The following is a 20,104-nucleotide window of genomic DNA, read 5'->3' on the forward strand; positions in this document are numbered from 1 at the left end:
GAAAAATGAGAGTAAGTGGATGTGTCAGCTATTTTGTTTGCTATTCTGAAATCTGAATATTTATGTTGAAGGAAACACTGCATATTAATGTTGTAACATAGCACTGATTGATTTTAGTGTTTGTTCAAAAATGGTTCAAATGGCTCTGAGCACTATGGGACTTAACATCTATGGTCATCAGTCCCCTAGAACTTAGAACTACTTAAAACTAACTAACCTAAGGGCAGCACACAACACGCAGTCATCACGAGGCAGAGAAATTAGTGTTTGTATTGCCTCATATGAACACACTGTTGCATTTAATACTTTGTTGCTCCAACACGCGCCTTAATCACCGCTTGGCATCGTGAAGGCATTGAAAGAATTAACTTTATAATGTGCTCCTCACTCAGTTCATGAAATCACACACGCACAAGGGTCTCCAACAGCTCCCATTTATTCCGTGGCTTCTTTTTGGTGATAGCATTTCTAATACCCTTCCAACAGTTCGCAATAAGATTGAGATCAGGCTGTTTCCAGGGTACTCTAATACTCGAACCCCATTTTGTCGAAGGAAACATTTTACCTGAAATGTAGAAGTACGTGATAATTAGGCAAGAAAGTAATCTGTTTCGTGTTTGGTACAAATATTACTCATAGGACTCACATTCAAAGCTCTATGGCAAGGAGCGGGTTTATCCTGAAAAATGCAATTGGAAACATCTCCAAACTGGTCTCTAATGGTTGGCATAAGCTTCCTTTCAAGGATACTTATGTAGGCATCTGCGTTGACAGTGCCATTGATGAAGTCCAGACGACCTACTCCGTGATTGGAAATGCACCCCCAGACCATCTGTCCCTGTGGGTGTGTGACTGTCTGTGTTATGCATAATGGCAAAAATTCTTCACCTTTCCTTCGACGTGCGAACACTTTTCCATCTGAGCCATGCAGATTATACCTGGACTCGTCTGAAAACATTACTTTGTTCCACATATCTGGTGTCCATGTCGCATGTGCTTTTGCCCATTGCAGTCACTGTTGTCGAATTACCTTGGTCAATAAAGGCTTCCTCCTAGGACGACGAGTTGAGAGTCCAGCCTCCAGTAGTCTATTTCTTACAGTTCTACTGGTTACTGACATGTCGCACATTTCTTCCCAGTCTCGCTTTAGTTCAGTCGATGACAGGCGACAATCGTTAAGCGAAAGCCTTTTCAGTACCCTGACCTGTTTGGCAGTAGACGCACTTTTCCGATCTCTTCCTTTCTCACGATCAACATTTCCTTTTCCCCTGTATTTTTCCAGTAGCCTCGAAATCTTAGACTGATTAAATCTTGTGTTAGAGGCTATCCCTCTGGTGCTGAGATCAATAGACGAATAAGCAAGTATAGCAGCTTTCTTTTCTGGCATTAATTCAACTTACCTGCCCATCTTCTCACTGTAAAGTCTCAACTCAAAAGGGCAGTATAAACACTGGTTTCATTCTAAAACCAAACGACAACGACAAAGAGTTCTGTATTGTTGGAAAACATGCGTGAAGAAGTCAGATTATTAAGACAAGAATATGTCAACAAAGTTTAGCAACAGTGGGACTGGTATAACCTGAAGCAAACTGCTGAAGAAGACGAAAAGACGAAGTAATTCATGGTTATGCAATAAATATTTCCACCATTGTACACTGTTTTTTGATTCTCCAGTCATACGTGAGATTACCAGCCATCCGACAATGAACGTATAAAACAGAAGCTGGTAACAGTGTTTTTACAATAAAAAAAACCAAAACCACGTTGTGACAGTTCACAATCAGCATTCAGTTCTATGAAGGAGTCCAGGTTTTTCTGTATCGATAGTAGCAATAAGTTGGTCAGTTGTGACAAGATTTTATGCGGATCTCAACACAGTTTATGTTCTGCAGAATTCTGCTTCTGCACCGGTCCTTGGGCCGGAAGAGATTGCACCGGAAACTGGGACGCTCGCTTATAGGGAAAAAAACAAGCGAGAGTTGACGGCAGTGTTTGTCTTGGCCGGACCCGGGCGGGTGACGCAACGAGCGAGGCGCTGTACTTAAGCGTGCCTGCAGCGCAGGAAGGGACAGTCCAGCCGCCGAGATGCCAGCAGCGCGAGCCTGCAGCCTCTTCGCAGCCGCCGCCGCCCTGTGGGCCGCCGCCCTAGCGCTGCCACCCGCTGGGGGGCCCTACACCATCCGCCTGCTGCAGCAGGAGAGCGTGCTCGTCGTGGGCGACCAGCCGCCGCCGCCCCCGCCGCCCCCGCACCCTCTGCGCGACGTGCTCAGCACGATGCTCCGCTACCTGCCCATCTGGACGGACCAGCACCGGCCACCGGTCGTGGAGGGTCTCGAGGGACCGCTGATGGATCGCTTCACGGTGAGTCGAGCTGCTCGGTCAAATATTGAGCGGGAGCGAAAACAAGACACCGTATAAATAACGCAATGCCCTTTTGTTTTAATTTTATTTTGTCTAAAACTGACATGGTGAGATCGTGGCTGTGTACAATTAATGTAGGTTAATTCTTACAAAGAAGAAAACAGCAACCAGCCACTATTAATACTGCTATTTATTTAGGTAAATAGCGCCGTTACCGGTTTCGAACTGGCAAGTACATCATCAGACGGCTGTTCACATGATTTTCAAGATACACTTTACATTATCGTCCGTTTTCGATTTTTATTATTCCACTGTGGCGAATACTTCGGAATAATAAAAATCAAAAACGGACGATAATGTAAAGTGTATCTCGAAAATCATGTGAACAGCCGTCTGATGATGAACTTGCCAGTTCGAAACCGGTAACGGCGCTATTTACCTAAATAAATAGCAGTATTAATAGTGGCTGGTTGCTGTTTTCTTCTTTGTAAGAATTAACCTACATTAATTGTTTTAATTTTAATGGCGAAACGGAGAGCTGGAGCTGGGCAAATGCGGTATCAGACTGACCAGTACGAGATCTAGTTTTGCAGAGAAAATGTTTAGTTGCTTGAAAGCAATCCGAGTAATTAAGAGAAACCTAATTAGTGATTTGAGAAAAAAATTAATCATTTCAAAGCCTACCTATAAAAAGTTAAATTGATATGATATTTAATTGTCAAAATTGGTTCCTTCGAATTAAGTGGTTGGTTGGTTAATTCGGGGGAGGGGACCAAACAGCGAGGTCATCGGTCCCATCGGATCAGGGAAGGATGGGGAAGGAAGACGACCGTATTCTTTTAAAGGAACCATCCCGGCATTTGCCTGAAGTGATTGAGGGAAATCACGGGATACCTAATCCAGGATGGCCGGACGCGGGATTGAACCGTCATCCTTCCGAATGCGAGTCCTGTGTGCTAACCACTGCGCCACCTCGCTCTGTCGAATTAACTGCAAAATTCAGGAGAAATGAGGTGTCAGTAAGATCTGTTTTCTGAACAAAATTTGAAAATATCGGTCTAATGTTTTGTGAGATGGTTTGTCTAAAAGTAAGAAATAAAACAGAGTACAGTGACATTTGGTGGGCCTATGAATGATGCTCTAAACTATGTACAGCAAATGAGGTGCGTCAAGCGATTCTCTAATCTAATTTATTTATTACTTTTAAACAAATCATTTCACAAAACAATGCGCAGAATTTTTTCCATTTTTTTTAGTTGTCGGCTCTACGTTTTGGCTATCTGATAAACCAGTTAATAGAGAGAGGTTGGCCACAGTGCAGTGCTGTGCTTAAAATACAAGTAAAAAACACAACGTAATCAGCCACTAAACTTATATTCTTTGTTTACTTTTCGCTGCCGAGGCTTTTCTTCATCCTCAGGTGGAAGTTCCAGTTTAGCTCAGGTTCACTTGTCCTGGAAAAATCAACTAGCACGAAATTTCCGGAAATTTTTCGGTTTGTCGCTTTGACTGCAGAATGCATTTCCTGGATCCGTCGTGCCGCACCTACAGCTACTAAATATAAATTTTTTAATTTACGATGCTTTCCAAGGCTGGCGTGGAACATACATTCCAAATTATTTCTTCTTATTAAACCACCTGCCGGCCCTTGTTGCCGAGCGGTTCTAGGCACTTCAGTCTGGAACCGCGCGACCGCTTCGGCCGCAGGTTCGAATCCTGCCTTGGACATGGATGTGTGTGATGTCCATAGGCTAGTTAGGTTTAAGTGGTTCTAAGTTCTAGGGTACTGATGACCTCAGATGTTGAGTCCCATAGTGGTCAGAGCCATTTGAACCATATTAAACCATCAAAACAATTTAGCAATCAAACTGACGAACCTAATACGTTTTTTCGACAGCGTTCGTTTCCCGGGAGCAGTGCGAGCTGATGGTGGAATAAATGCAGCAACACTCGTCGTAAATAATAAAGTGTAGTGACTGTTGACATCGTGTTTTTTACTTACCGAACGACGTTACAGAGTGTCGAGTTCACAGGGATCCCCACTGTGATATGTTGAGAGGATATGCGCTCTTATTCTCAATTGTTTCTTCAAAGTACCCCTCGAAATTTCTCGTTGAAATTGTGGTTCATCGCGTATAAGCACACATAACAAGCTACTATAAAGTGCATTAGCAAAGGTATTTTGTACCAATACCAGCTTTGAATTCACACAATTTCTTACAGTGATTGCTATTTAATCCCCTAACATTCTCCATTACACTTTTGTTAGACTATACCAACCTGTTCGTGTCTTCGCTGTGAGTATATAAGTTCTTTCGGTGTCTACCGGCAGGCCATTCGACAATGGACCCAAATATTGAGGTATTACTCGGGCGCACACTGTGGGGTAGGGCATTACTAGGTCAGTACGTATACTCGCATTCGTTAAGACAACGCTTCATATCTGTATCCAGCATCCAGTTTATTCTTCTCGTGCTTTCCGTAAAAAGCTCAAGGCAAATGCTGTGATGCACCCTTCGAAAAGAACAGAACCTGTTTCTTGCGCTATAGATCCTCAATGTGACCATGTCTTCTGTCTCTAATGACTTCGTTGTCCACGGGACGTTAAACCCTAATTTTCCTTTCTGTGCGGTTCCCTTGGCAAATTCATTCCTCTTTCCCTGTACCTTCCCAATGAACCAAATTCTTATATTCGCCTTACCCTGTACGGTTTCACGGGTTAATACCACTTCATAATTTTATACCTTTTTATAGGGAGCTTGTGACAGATTCGGAAGTCGACTACTAACTTTTTATTCGTTTTTGTAGTCTTCTTCCAGTTATTTATGTACATTGTCCATTTATCAGCATTTAAAGAGTGCTATCATTGGTACGCCAAGAGGAAATTTACCTAGATCTGGTAATCTTATCACGTATTAGAACATGAATTTCTTTCGAAACATAAATGGTAGTGCCTTTCGTGTTGGTATGTTAATAAAGCTGTAGACATCTGTAGAACGTCTCTCAACGTATTCTGGTAGATGCATTCCCAGTCTAAATCACTGTGCTTTCATTATTACTAGAGGGAAGTAACACCCCGCCTGGGCAAACATAGTGACACAGATATTCTCATTACATGTACTGACAAGCAAGCGAAATCGTTAATCTGAACGATTCCCTGCCGAGTTCTGTCAATAATTAGCGCATAAATTGCCTCCATTCATGATCATAATTACGCTCACATCATGTAACCAGAAAACTGTTCGTACCGATTGGAAAAGAGCATAGATCAAACTCATCCAAAAACAAAATACAAAAAGACCTTAGAACTGACTAAAACAATCATCTCCATTTATTGCAGAATCCTAAATCCCCTTCTAAGTTCAAACGTAAAGAGTTATGCAGAACTGTATCGCCTTCTCCATGGAAACTTGTAAATATTCCGAAAACTTCGTTTTTCTGAAATTCATCTCGCGCTCTTTACACGTCATATGATAAATCATTGACACAGGTAATCAGGTTGACTCGTAGTCTCTAGATTTCTGTAAATCTTTCGAGGCAGTACAACACAGATGTCTACTGGAAGCAATTAGTCCGCATCGCATATCAAATCAGATTTTTTTATTGAATTGCAAATTCCTTTATGAGGAAGACTCAGCACGTTACCCTGGATTGGAAACTACAAACATGTCGCGCTTCTTATGACACGTCTCATGGTGCATTGCTCAAATATTAATCACATTCACTTGGCAAAAAGACGTCACACCAGTCCTGACGCATTCCGTTCAGTTTCTTACTGGATTTACTTTTTTTGACCGTAGTTAAATTCCAATAAAAGATTTAGTTTACGTGAACAGAAAATATTTTAAGTGTTGAGTATCTCTGTAATCCGCAAGAAAATGAACTATTGTACATTACGTTCTTGGGCTGTAGAGAAAACGCTATCAAAGAAAATAATACGAACCAGGTAGACATTACTAGTTCTTACAGAATTAAATGTAGAGCAAGAGAGATTTCAACAAAATCGATATGTGTAACTACGTGATATGATGTCACAGCTGCATCTCCCTTGTTCCTGTACATAACAAATATAGTTTGCTCTGGTAGCAGCATTGTAAAAAACTTCGAATGTGACAGTTTTGCGATGCGTACCACGTGATAGGGCAATATTAATCTGAAGGTTACCACTAATCTTATAGTGGGCTAGGCAACTGCACTGGACTACAAATAGCCATTTGTCTATACTTGTAGCGTATCTCACAGAGAACTGGATGCACAATAGGACAACTCGCTCCGTATGTATTCCAGCTTGCAAGCGAAGGATGGAAGGGAGATTTGAACTACGTTCAGTTTGTGACGAGATCATTACAGACAAGAAAACGGTTGGATTGAACAGGAATGGGCAGGGAAATTAGCCACCGTTCCATAATTCACCTTGAGTGATTTAGGGAAATTACCTGAAATCTGGATGGCCAGATTTTAGGTGATATTTACTTGCATCAGGAAGATGGTAAATGACCCCCAGTCGAGGAAAGCTGATCAGAAGCTTTGTGCCTCACTTAACTTGTGAAATTCACAGAACCTTAAGTCTCAAAGTGGCCCAGTAAATTACTCCTTCTCCATAAATATATCACAAAGTAATTGTACATGTAAGATGAGAGATCAGTGTTCGAAGCAGATTAATACGAGTACATTCTTCTCTTTACATTACCATGATAAACTATCACATGGCTCTTGGCGAGTTTAACAGTAACTGCACACTATACTCGCAAACACTGTGTTGTTTTGTGTTTTGTGCGAAATTATTTGGAAATAACTGTTGAACATCGCTTTCCTCTTCTTTCCGTTACGTTTAACCTCACTGGAAACCTATAAAATTTGTATTGATTCCACTCGTTTCAGTGTCATGTTAAATTACAAAAATGACATTCGTAAACTATTTATTTTGTTAGATGGCCCTAAGATAATAATATTCTGTTTTTCCCGTCTCCCTTAGCGGTATCGCAAACTAATTTACGTTTTCATACAACGAAGAGCTTGAAAACGATTCTTTCTTTCTTCAGTCTACAAATCATGGAACTTCATGTCATCGAAATCAAGTAATTAACTCACGTGAGTAGATGGTATTGTGAGCAATGCACATCTCACGAGTAATTGGTAAACACAAACCTTCCGCCGCGGGAGATGAAAGTTGAAAAATCTGACTGTTGTTAACCGAGGCAACATATCTCAGTTTTCAATACAAGAAACGCGAATCTTCTTCCGCACGCAGTTTCGAATTTGGTATTCCGCTTTTGCATGTGCATTTGGCATCAGATACGCTTAAGCGGTCGGGGAACTTTGCAAAATAAATGCTGGGCCTTATTCAGATGCTAATGCATTCACACGCGCGCAGCATTATTTTAGATGAAAAATGGCAGATTACGTGGCTGAAAATAAAGTTCCCACTTACGACTGATTTACAGCGTGTAGGTATTCGCCCCTGGCAATAATAGTACGGTACATTGTGCCTTAATATAACGCTTTAATTATTCGCTACCCTTAGCACTCATACGATGTGTACGTGAATAAAGAACGCTTTATATGTAGGCTGCTGTTTTTCTCAGACAGACTGTGCCACTTTATATCGCCAACAACATTACTATAAGGCAATGTACTGGCTAACGTTGAGGACACCTGTGATATTTCCCTGTTTTTGACCATTCAGTCCCATGGTCCGTCTCTCAAGGCCTCGTGACTGACGGGACGCTGAACTCTAGTTGAGATGGTCATTGCCGAAAGGTCATGAGCCAATTTTTTTACTAAAATGAGTTACATATTTGAATTAGGTGATGAAGGGTAGCCAGATTAATACGTACAAGAAGGACAGTAGTCAACCATCAAATGAAGTCACTATCAGAGCCCGAATCTTCACGCCACCTAGAAAGGTCATGAGTCATTGACTCCTGCCAAATTTGCAATAACTATATGGAAATGTGTTTAGTTGAAGCGAAAAGACATTGGTGGCCTGATGCTGCCTTCACGTGTATATTTTTTTATTAAGTTTGACAAACTGTAATATTCCGGTTAGTGATTCACCACAGGAGCTCCAAAAAAGTTTTACAGTAAAATTAATGAAGTTTCTGACAGAAGCGAAAAGAAAAATCAAGTCTGTAATTTGAAGTTTGACTACAAACAAAATTTTCCGTTACCAAATATTACTATTCGGGATATGTGTTATCTGAAAAAGCTATAGGTCAGTGTTTTTGACACACTTAATGCGATAAGTAAGCACTCACACTTTTACGGGTAGCATGAAGGCGAAGCCAAGAAAGGTGGAAACTAAGTTTGGTCATTTGTATACCATTACATCCAGACACAGATCCCAGAAGATCTGAATGAGCTTCATCTGTCCTCCATCGGGTGTGCCTGTCGGAATAAGAATAACACAATGATTCACTTTTATCTAAGATGCAAACCAACTGGGAGATTTAAGATGACGAAATATTACTTCCCCATACACGAGCATAGTTTTCTCCCAAAATATACAGATAGGACCATAAAGAAGTTGATGAGCTATCATGACAGGACCTATATGCTGGAAGAGTATGCCATAATGATGAAAAAGGAATCAAGTAAATTCCCAGGGGAAACTGTGAAGAATGTTGCTATATTAGAATTTAAAAATTGGTAGCTTGTCTATTTGACAAAGTCTTGCCTCTCTGAATCAAGCATGGTAAAATTTCCTAAGTACTATGAAATTTCTTTTTCTCCTTCTAAATGGATGAGTTTTGAGTATGATGCATGTTATACTGGAAAAATGAAAAGAGAGCAGTTCATTGATGGTGCTTTCACAGCAATATTTCAGCTCCTTTACATCTTCACTAAGGATCGTGTACCTTCCAGGGAGTTAGCATATCCTGAAAAATGGGTGCCCAACAATTTCAAAAAAATACGAGATATATTGGAAATGAAAAAGTATATTCCACCTGCGTATATGAGATTTTATGATGAACTGCATGAATGGCAAATAGCAGGGGGAACAAACAATGACGACGATTACCAAAAAGATTAACATCTTTTATTGTGTTTTTCTTCAGCATCGTTATAAGTAGTGCAGCTACTGCTCAAAATGTGAATAAAATAGTAAGTGTCTCATCTGAGTTTGAAATTTAGCATATTCACTGATTTTGTAATGAAATCATCATGTTTCTCCAATTGTATCTTCAATTTATTGTAATGAATAGTTGTTCATTGCAAAAAAGGTCAGGAGTCAGCGGGTTTTAAATTTGCAAATTACGAAACAAAAATACACAAAGCTGCACAGTCCTCGGACTCTTCCTAGACCATTGGCATTGAATAACAATAAATACGCACATGGTTTATGCTGTAGGGTGTTTTGCCTTCTCCTGTAAAATCTTAATTTTGTGACTCATGACCTTTTTGAAATAATCGATTCATTTACTTTTTTTTCTTTTTTTGCTTCCGTGAGTAGCGTCGCTTAGTTACTGAGGAGACCAGTGCAAAGAGGTACAAAAATATAAGTGCAGTGGCCTTCGTTTGTCAAGTATGCAGACACGCGTTTGCTTTAAAGAAGTGTCAATATTTTCACTGCTTGAGCATACTGAAGGCGTAGGCGTTTCGCCGCAAGCAGAATCCTGGAGGTCATCCTGACGGGAACCTGTAGTGTTTGCTATAGACACTACACGCCACCCTCGCAAACTCATAGCGACAACTCAGTATTCCAGTGCAGAAAAGAACGTTCCTTTCGCCAGTCATACCGTTAGTAGCAGTCTATTAATAAATGCCCCTTTGCTATTCGTTTTTATTCCCTTCTCTAGGCAAGTCACTTCCACCTAATAAGCCGTTACACAAAAGATGACACCTTGTCAATGCTTTTGTCATGTGATGGTGTACAATATCACTGCAAAATTCTATTTATGCGATTCCGAAAGATAATTGTGTTAGACACTCATTGTTCATTATCATTCTTACCAATACGACAAGATTAAGCTGTTAGAATAAGAGGACACTTAAAAGTAATACTTGCTGTACCCCATCCTGTTCATTTACACAGAGATGAAAAAAGTCATGGGATACCTCTTAATATCGTGTCGGACTTCCATTTGCCGTCCGCAGCTCGTGGTCGTGCGGTAGCGTTCTCGCTTCCCACGCCAGGGTTCCCGGGTTCGATTCCCGGCGGGGTCAGGGATTTTCTCTGCCTCGTGATGACTGGGTGTTGTGTGGTGTTCTTAGGTTAGTTAGGTTTAAGTAGTTCTAAGTTCTAGGGGACTGCTGACCATAGCTGTTAAGTCCCATAGTGCTCAGAGCCATTTGAACCATTTTTTCCATTTGCCCGGCGTATTGCATCAACTCGAAGTGGCATGGGCTCCACAAATCGTTAGAAGTGCCCTGCAGAAATATTGAGCCATGTTGCCTCTATAGCCGTCTATAATTGCGAAAGTGTTCTCAGTGCAGAATTTTGTACACGAACTGACTTCTCGATTATGTCCCATAAATGCTCGATGGGATTCATATCGGGTGACCTGGTGGGCAAATCATTCTCTCCGATTGTCCAGAATGTTCTTCAAACCAATTGCGAACAATAGTGGCCCGGTGACATGACATTGTTGTTTGGGAGCATGAAATCCATGAATTGCTCAAATGGTCTCGAAGTAGCCGAAAATAACCATTTCTAGTCCGATTCAGTGGAGCCTAGGACCCAGCCCATTCCATGTTACAACATGCCCACACCGTTATGGAGCCACCACGAGCTTGCACATTGGCTTGTTGAAATTGAATCCATGGCTTCGTGGGGTCTGTAACACACTAGAACCCTGCTATCAACGATTACCAACTAAAATCGGGACTCATCTGACCAGACCACGATTTTCCAGTCGTCTAGGGTCCAACGGATGTGATCACGAGTCCAGGAAAGGCGCTGCAGGCGGTATCGTTTTGTTAGCAAAGGCACTCGCATCGGTCGACTGCTGCCATATCCCATTAACGCCAAATTTCGCTGCACTGTGCTAACGGATATGTTCGTCGTATGTCCCACAGTGGTTTCTTCGGTTATTTGGCGCAGTCCTGCTTGCCTATTTGCACTGACGGCTCTACACAAACGCCACATCTCACATTGATGTGATGGCCGTCGGCTACTGTGATTTCCGTGTTGAGAGGTAACGCCTGAAATTCAGTATTCTCGGCACACTCTTGACACTATGAATTTCTGAAAACTGTCTAGCGATTTCCGAAATGATATGTCCCACGCGTCTAGCTCCAACTGCTTTCAAAGTCTGTTAATTCCCGCCGTGCGGCGATAACCAAGCTGGGAACTCTTTCACATGAATCATCTGAGGACAGGTGACAGCTCCGATAATGTACTGCCCTTTTATATCTTGTGTACCCGATATTAACCCTTATGTATATGTGCATATCGCTACACCATGACTTGTCCCCTCAGTGTCTTATGTGCGTTGAGGTTTAACATTAGAATCCGATTACCATCAGGAGTATTCATTAGATTTATAAACTGCTTGACTTAGTTTCGAGCCAGCCGCGGTGGCCGAGCGGTTCTAGGCGCATCAGTCCGGAACCGCGCGACCGCTACGGTCGCAGGTTCGAATCCTGCCTCGGGCATGGACGTGTGTGATGTCCTTAGGTTAGTTAGGTTTAAATAGTTCTAAGTCTAGGGGACTGATGACCTCGGATGTTATGTCCATAGTGCTCAGAGCCATTTTGAACTTAGTTTCGAAAAAATCGGTTTTGCCTAAAGTCTTATCCACATTTTAGAAATCTGCAAGCCGTTGTGCAATGTGTGATACGAGGGTGAGTCAAATGAAAACCTTAAATTTGTAATAACAAATCGAAATTTCACGCCGTGATACTGTAAATTGGTAAGTGTGCTACAAACAGCGTCCAAATGGCCTGTAGGTGGCAGCATAGTGCAGATGCACACATACCGTCGCAGTATCAGCATAAATATGGCCGCCCCACTAGCTACTTGCACCAGGGAAGAACAGCGTCCTGTTATTCGGTTTTTGCGTAATGAAGGTGTGAAACCTATTGAAGTTCATCGACAAATGAAGGTTCAGTACGGTGAAGCATGTTTGTCACAGCACTAAGTCTACGAATGGAATAGGAAGTTCGCAAATGTTGTGACTTTAGTGGAAGATGCTCCTCGTCAAGGTCAGGCACAACGAGTTGTGACTCCACAGAACATTGCGGCAGTTGAAGCCATAGTGAAGGAAAACCGCCGAGTGACACAGAATGAAATTGCAGCATGTTTACAGTTTAGTCATGGGTAGCACGCCACATTGTGCATGATGTGCTCCAGTTTCACAAAGTGTCTGCAAGATGGGTGCCACCGCAGCTGACTCCTGATATGAGAGAACGACGTGTTGATGCTTGTGAAGAACTTATTCGGCGTTTTGAACGAGAAGGTGATGGCTTAATTGTAAAATGGTTCAAATGGCTCTGAGCACTATGGGACTCAACTGCTGCGGTCATTAGTCCCCTAGAACTTAGAACTAGTTAAACCTAACTAACCTAAGGACACCACAAACATCCACGCCCGAGGCAGGATTCGAACCTGCGACCGTAGCGGTCTTGCGGTTCCAGACTGCAGCGCCTTTAACCGCACGGCCACTTCGGCCGGCGGCTTCATTGTAAGAATCGTTACTGGGGACGAAACATGGGTCCACTTCCACATACCGGAAACGAAGAGAGTGAGCAAGGACTGGAACCATTCCACATCACCAAAACCAAAGAAGTTTCGAACAGAACCATCAGCAGGGAAGGTTATGCTGAAACTCTTTTGGGACGAAACAGGCGTCATTTTGGAGCATTACATGCCTAGAGGGACCACTGTCACCAGTGCATCATACACGGATCTCCTCAAAAATCATCTGCGGCCTGTAATCAAATCAAAGCGACGTGCATTGCTATCAGCAGGTGTCCTTTTGCAACATGACAATTCAAGCCCCCACACTGCCCGTACAACAGTTGCAACAGTTACAGACCTGCAATTTGAGTGTCTTCCTCATCCACCATACTCACCAGACCGTGCCCCAAGTGATTTCCATATGTTTGGACCACTCAAAGACGCAATGGGAGGAAAGAAGTTCCGTTCTGATGAAGAGGTACGCCACGTGGTGCATGAGTGGTGGCGCGGACTACGGAAGGAATTTTTTTCTAAAGGAATTTATGCTCTTTGTAAGCGCTGGAGGACTTGCATTGAGCGTGGGGGAGATTATGTTGAAAAGTAGTATAGCTTTGTACCACTTCTGCACAACAAATAATATTTAAAAAATATTTAAGGTTTTCATTTGACTCACTCTCGTATAACATTATTCGGCCTTTGGTGTTATGACTGTCTAGCGAATTGCTTGCTAGAGTGCTGACTGTGCCCGTATGTTTGCGCAGACTACGACAGCGGCAACGACCACCTCCAACAGCACGAGGAAGGGCATCCTCAGCTTCATCAACGCGCCCGACAGGCCCTGTCCCGGCAACCAGCGCAGGGACGTCACCGGCCAGTGCAGGGAGCCGTGGTAGTTGCCGGCGCGGCGCCCCGGGAGGCCCGGCGAGTCGCCTGCATCTTCAGAAGGCCACCTAGCTACAGGAGAGCCGTGCTGCCGCTTGTGGTTGTTGGGAAACGCGTCTCTCCAATGGCTCGAACAATGCATCGTGTAACTCTTCTAAAGAAATACAGTAAAACAACGTCTGTGTCATTCGTCAGACAAGCAAATCGACTATGTGAATAAGATAAGAACTTCAGAATTCTGAAGATACGACTAAGGAATCTGTGATGAATTAAAAATCAACAGCATGGCTCCAGATTACAGAAAGTTTATTCATTCGTTTATGAATCTGCCGTACCTGTCTCTTACGTAGTATTGCCTCAACTACCAAACACGTAGCGCTCAGCTTTGCTTCGAAATCAGAAATGTCTCCTGTATTACTTCTTATACAATAGTGGCAGTTCATTGCAGAATTTTTTAGGAATATGAAACTAAAACATTAAAGCAATTTGTTACAAATACCAAGCAGCATCATTCATTGTATAATTAATGTTAACACTCTTCCATCATCACTTATTTATTTTTATGTATATAAGATTTTGCATGACGTAAATAAACTTTTATTGCATCAGCACTCAGTTATTTTTATTGTTCTATTTAAATTTCAGTGGTCAGAATTTAATTCATATTCAGTGTTTCTAAGCCAGTTTGAACGTAATGAATAATCATATTACATTATAAGCTCACCTGTTGCCAGGAATTGCTGAAATGTAAGTTACACGTCAGTTTATCACAGTGCATGGAGTCCTATGTGTACTGAAACCTAACTGCAGTGAGATCAAATCACTTTAATTACTCTGAGCTAACTATGTGGCACGAACAGATACAGGTAAAAACAGTATTTACAGGTAAAACTACAAGACGTAATTTTTTTTCTATCAGACACGTAGGCCATTTGCAAATCACATCTCAGTAACTACAGTGTCCACAGTTACATCTACTCATGTTGATCATACCGATACTATCATTCGTCATCTTATGTCTTAACAACAGGTAACCAGTAACTGCTAACGTAATTTACTGTGATCCAGATTTTCGATGTTCACTGCTCCGGTATCGACGCTGCTATAGGTCGTCACCAAGTGAGACCATTTGATGCCTTACAGTGCAATCTATTATGCGTCATATCCTGACACATGCGACAGTCATTAACTGAATGCTGTACACATCGTGGTTTATTACATCTTCTGATTAACTAGGGGAAGTCGCAAGACAGCTGTTCTCATCTGGATGTTCGTATTTAAACTATCAATCAGAAATATTTGAATTATTTGAAGTAGCACTCCTAAAACAAAAATATCCCGATGAAAGTATCTCATCTAACTTGTACATGTGGTTAGGATGAAAACAAAATTTGTATTAATTGTTTTTATACTAACTTCAGAAAAAGATTATAGAAATAGAAAGAACGACAACTATATGTGATCCATAAGGTCTCGCCTCCGCTGCATAATCAGATAAATAAAAGACGAACATCTGTATAAAAATTACGTAGAACTACTACACTTCTTGGGGAATGGGAACAACACTGACGAATATAGCCTAGCAGAAGTTCAAAGAGTCGTTCTCTGGAAGGAGTTAACAAAGCGTGAAGAGATTAGGATACATCCTCGGCATCGAGCAGCGTACTCTGTCGTCGTCAGGGAGCTGTACTGTTCCAGAAGGACAATTTCCATTCACGTACTTGGTTCACGCAGCGCTCAAATTTGTATTTAATTCTTTGGAAACAATCTGTTCCCCCGCGAGCTCCGTATATGACGAGATGGAGTCTGGCGAGACAAACACCCCTTCAACTATTGAGACAATAGGAGGACATAGAGAAGTCGCTCAAGACGACATTCGCAACTGTCTCCATGAACGGTTGCACTACTAAATGGTAGCTAAAGAAAATTAAACGAGATACTAGAAGTGTTCTCCAATATAATCTGTCTGGAAGTGGATGATCGAGTATTTACGATCCTTTAATAACGTGACAATAAGACTTTATTTACGTGAAACATCTGCATAAATGTGATTTTATTTTCCATTAGGGTAAGGTAATGAACAGGTCCACTGAGAGAGATTCCGGGAGTGTCACAGGTTCTCAGATATTTGTTTACATAACAAATTAGCTACTTCAAAATCACAGTTATTTTACACATACACATGTTTGATGGGCAGTTATCATGACTGGCTATTAATACGGAAACAAAACATATCCCAACTAATCAATAATTTTCAAGTTTTTTTTATTAACGGCGCATGTGACACTGTTGATGGTCGTCCATCTGTCGAATGCGGACGTCAAAGCTGGCGACTTGCTTCAGTACATTCGAGAGGAGTAAGCTGTCTGACGGCACCAGGTTTAACAGTCTCTCTTCTCTCATCATCGCCGGCCAGAGTGGCCGAGCGGTTCTAGGCGCTACAGTCTGGAACCGCGCGACCGCTACGGTCGCAGGTTCGAATCCTGCCTCGGGCATGGATGTGTGTGATGTCATTTGGTTAGTTAGGTTTAAGTAGTTCTAAGTTCTAGGGGACTGATAACCTCAGAAGTTAAATCCCATAGTTCTCAGAGCCATTTGAACCATTTTTCTCTCATCATCGGACAGCATAAACATAATAACACACCATACACACGCATTAAGGTCACTTACACTCAACAGGAACACCTAACACAAAACTCTCCCAGTTCACGAATGAAACGTACTACTGTGCGCGAAGGAAAGCAAAACCTTTCCAATTAGATAGCTGAACCTACCTCTCGGGATCTTCCTGCCCCCCACGTCGTATGATAATCAATCAACCACAAGCTGTTCTGGCTACAAGTACGAAGAAAGAGTTGGTGGCAGACGTAAACACGATTGTGCCCAACAGGCGATGTATCAGATGAATAGGTAAAGCAGAGACGATGCGGTATTTGCAGTACACCGCCGTCTTAGGCAGTCTTAGTAATCCAAAGATGAATACTCTCCTATCTAAGAACAGCTATGACTAAAAACACATAACTTCGCTTATGTAGCTGTAGTTGAGACTGTCCATAATTCCGAGCATTTGGGATCATCTACAGTACACAATGACGCGCCACACCGCCTCACCACCCAAAAGATAGACAACGCGATGTGTGAGACGGCGTCCCAGACATATCCAGTCATCATCACCATCTGATGCGATACTCGCCAGTAAAGACGATTGTGTTGTTACATCTCTGTGTTTATATTGGCTTCAGGGGTGTGCTGTTTCAATGAATTAACGTATAAGCAATCACTGACTGCAGTCTGCAGATGCTAACCATCTGTGGGCGCAATTGATGTCACACTTGCAGCAGCTTTCCATGGATACGACTAGGGACCTAAAGCAACTCACTGGTCATGTCAGTGATAGGCAAATGTAGTGTCTCTTTCCGAGTAGTAACATCACATTATGTAGTCCACTGCAGGAGAACACCTCACTTTTTTCAGGCCATGACATCCATACATGCGTCTCTGGATTATTAAACTAAAATATAAATATCGCTTGCTTAAAGAAAAGTGCTGACTTATTGGTATACTGATTCATTTTCACGTCTTCGGTCTCGAATGATGTCAGCAAATGAGATGGCGCAGTGCTTACTATACGAGCTCACATTCGAGAGGATCGAGGCTCAGATACAACTATTTTGTGATTTTAGTGGCTTCCTTCAGTTATTTAAGGCACATATCTCTACTTAACTTGTCGTCGACAGATTTCCAAAGGTACAACTTTCTACTTACATTACGCGTACAAAAAGAAGAAACAGTACTATGGGACTCCTCAGAGCAGATACATAACGGCGAAAGTATTTTCAAACATATCTTTCAGTTTCGTTACTTAATTTTTTATAGTTATTTCAACTGGTGTGATGCCGTATGGAACACCTTTTATCGTGTGCCTACCTCATGATTTCTTGTGGAGGATATCTGCAAAAACACAGGCCAGTACACTAGAATAAACCAAAAATAAAAGATTAAGTGCTATTTTATTCATAACTTCTTTTCGGAAATTTCTGAATTTTTGCAAAATCTAGCTTTTAATTTCTGAGGGAAGAAAACTCGTGATACGTACGTGGATAATAGCTATCATCAAATATGTCAGAGAACACGTTACTAGATGAACATTAGCTTAATATAGTTGGAAAAGTTGCACGAGAAAGACAAAGATATTTTCAACTTTATGGTGTACGTACTGAATGAAATATTCATTTGTTACATTTCGGCCTTGAAAAGCGAAACGTGTCTGCTCTTGGTATAGATAACTTACCCGAATAGTTGTTAATAAAAGTTATTAGCGAACGCAAGATACGAAATCAGTCAGCAATAGCTACTTGACTATAATAATTTATTCTTTTGTAGTAAATGACCTCCCGAAACAACAGCAATTCACATTTATATATAGATACTGACATCGAGTACTAACACGTGACATATTTATGCTAAGCAATCTTTTACAAGGCGCGGAATCGAAATAATTGATTTTTACTGGGTCTAGAACACCAAATACCGATTAATGTACAGTAATTGCATTTGTCAGTTCCCAAACTGTATGTATGAAATCAAAAGAAAAGTAAGTGAAACTGCAGCTTTGCTACACAGATAAGTTCACTTAATATTTATGTGGAATAAAAAAAATTTTTTTTCATAACTCTTAATGTACAAACGTACCATCAGCTGCATCTAAAATCAAAGTAAATGTAGACTACATCTTCCTCGCGGATAAAAACTGTTGCATCTCTGTTGTATCGTTGTTAAAAGTAGCTGTAGCCTTTAGGAACGTGCAGTGTAATCTACACGTTTTATCCAAATGGCCATGAAACCGGTCCATGGAAAACATTAACAGTTTCTTATTCCATCTGAAATTACAAATTGCTGCAACCCGTTACAATTTTGTTTCACTTCCTCTACACGTTTAGTAGAGTTTAACCTCGATCATCAGGTGGATTTCTGTCAATTTGTAAAGCATGTATGTATTATATATAAGACTTTCAGGTAATCTATGGCACTGTCTGGTACCAGAAGACAAAAAGCAAAACTCTGTTTTAGTACGAGGTTCAAAGTTGCGTGGTGATTTCTAATTGAATAGGTGAATAGTAATGTAGAAGTAACTTTCAGTAGTCACAGGCTCCCTTTTCTCACGTGCTTGCAGCACATACAAAGTCATAGATACATCGTGTACACTGAACTAAGCAACGACGTGTTATTAAGAGCTAACAAGTCCAAAGAATACACAAAAATAATATTGCCAACAATGACAAATTTATAAATATTTAATTGTTATTATATTATGCTGATATTGCTCCTGTGTTGTTTTTAAGTGTGCGGGTGTAAATGTGAGGGGGTGCCTGAGAGAGAAAGAAAGGAAGGAGAGTACAGACTGTATATGGCTTAGCTGTCGGTTGGAACCGTATGATTGCCATAATTTTTAGGGTGACGTTTACGATATATATCGTAAAGTCAAGTCATATATATCTAACTGTGCTATACAATTAACATACCTAAATAATGATGAATGTATTCTGGCTGTGAAGGTGCTGTGTGGGGATGCATTGAGTGGCCCTAAAGGTAGTGGCTTATACACCAGTTAGTGGTTTAATTAAACTTACAACTGTTACGTGGTACGTATGTGAAATGGCTGAGGAAAGACGTGGACTCTGTCTATTAATAACGTAAGCAACTACAAGGTGTCTGATAAGTCACTTCCTAATTTTAAACAGCTATAGTTTGTTTATTTATGAACAGTTTTCTTAGAACTACTTTTGTTGGAAACAGCACTCATTGAGGTTGGGTTTAGCATCATTTTAAACCTCGACATAAGCATTCTCTACGCATGTTTTTTCAAACAAACTGATACGCGATACTGCTGCCTGTCGCTTGTGAGGTTGAACATTGGCTAAGCCATCAGATATTGCTACTTACAATTCATCCGAGTTCCTCCTCCTTAGCCCACCCCCGGAGAAAAAAAATCGCAAGGCGTTAAATCAGAGCTGCGGGCAGGCCATTCATGTGCACCACGTCTGTCAATCCAACGAGTTGGGAAATGATCATGCAGCCATTTGTGGACATCACTTGCAAAATAAGCGGATGCTCCGCTCTGCATGAAGTGAAGCTGTGGGCTGTGCCACTGTGAAATTGCTCGCCATACACGATCTTGCTGCATTTTCAGGTACCTTCCGCCGTTCACTGTATTCCACAGAAAGAAAGGACCAATAACTT

General features: G+C 41.4%; 1 protein-coding gene across 1 annotated transcript; it reads left to right on the forward strand.

The window, feature by feature from the left end:
• The first annotated feature begins 2,085 nt into the window (after positions 1-2,085).
• On the forward strand, positions 2,086-14,442 carry LOC124802521. The gene is made up of 2 exons (XM_047263367.1): positions 2,086-2,361; positions 13,744-14,442. Exons 1-2 carry the CDS (start codon positions 2,086-2,088, stop codon positions 13,873-13,875), a joined length of 408 nt encoding a protein of 135 aa, XP_047119323.1. The 3' UTR covers positions 13,876-14,442.
• The last annotated feature ends 5,662 nt before the right edge of the window (positions 14,443-20,104 follow it).

Source organism: Schistocerca piceifrons, chromosome 1 (assembly GCF_021461385.2).
Source record: "Schistocerca piceifrons isolate TAMUIC-IGC-003096 chromosome 1, iqSchPice1.1, whole genome shotgun sequence".
NCBI lineage: Eukaryota > Metazoa > Arthropoda > Insecta > Orthoptera > Acrididae > Schistocerca > Schistocerca piceifrons.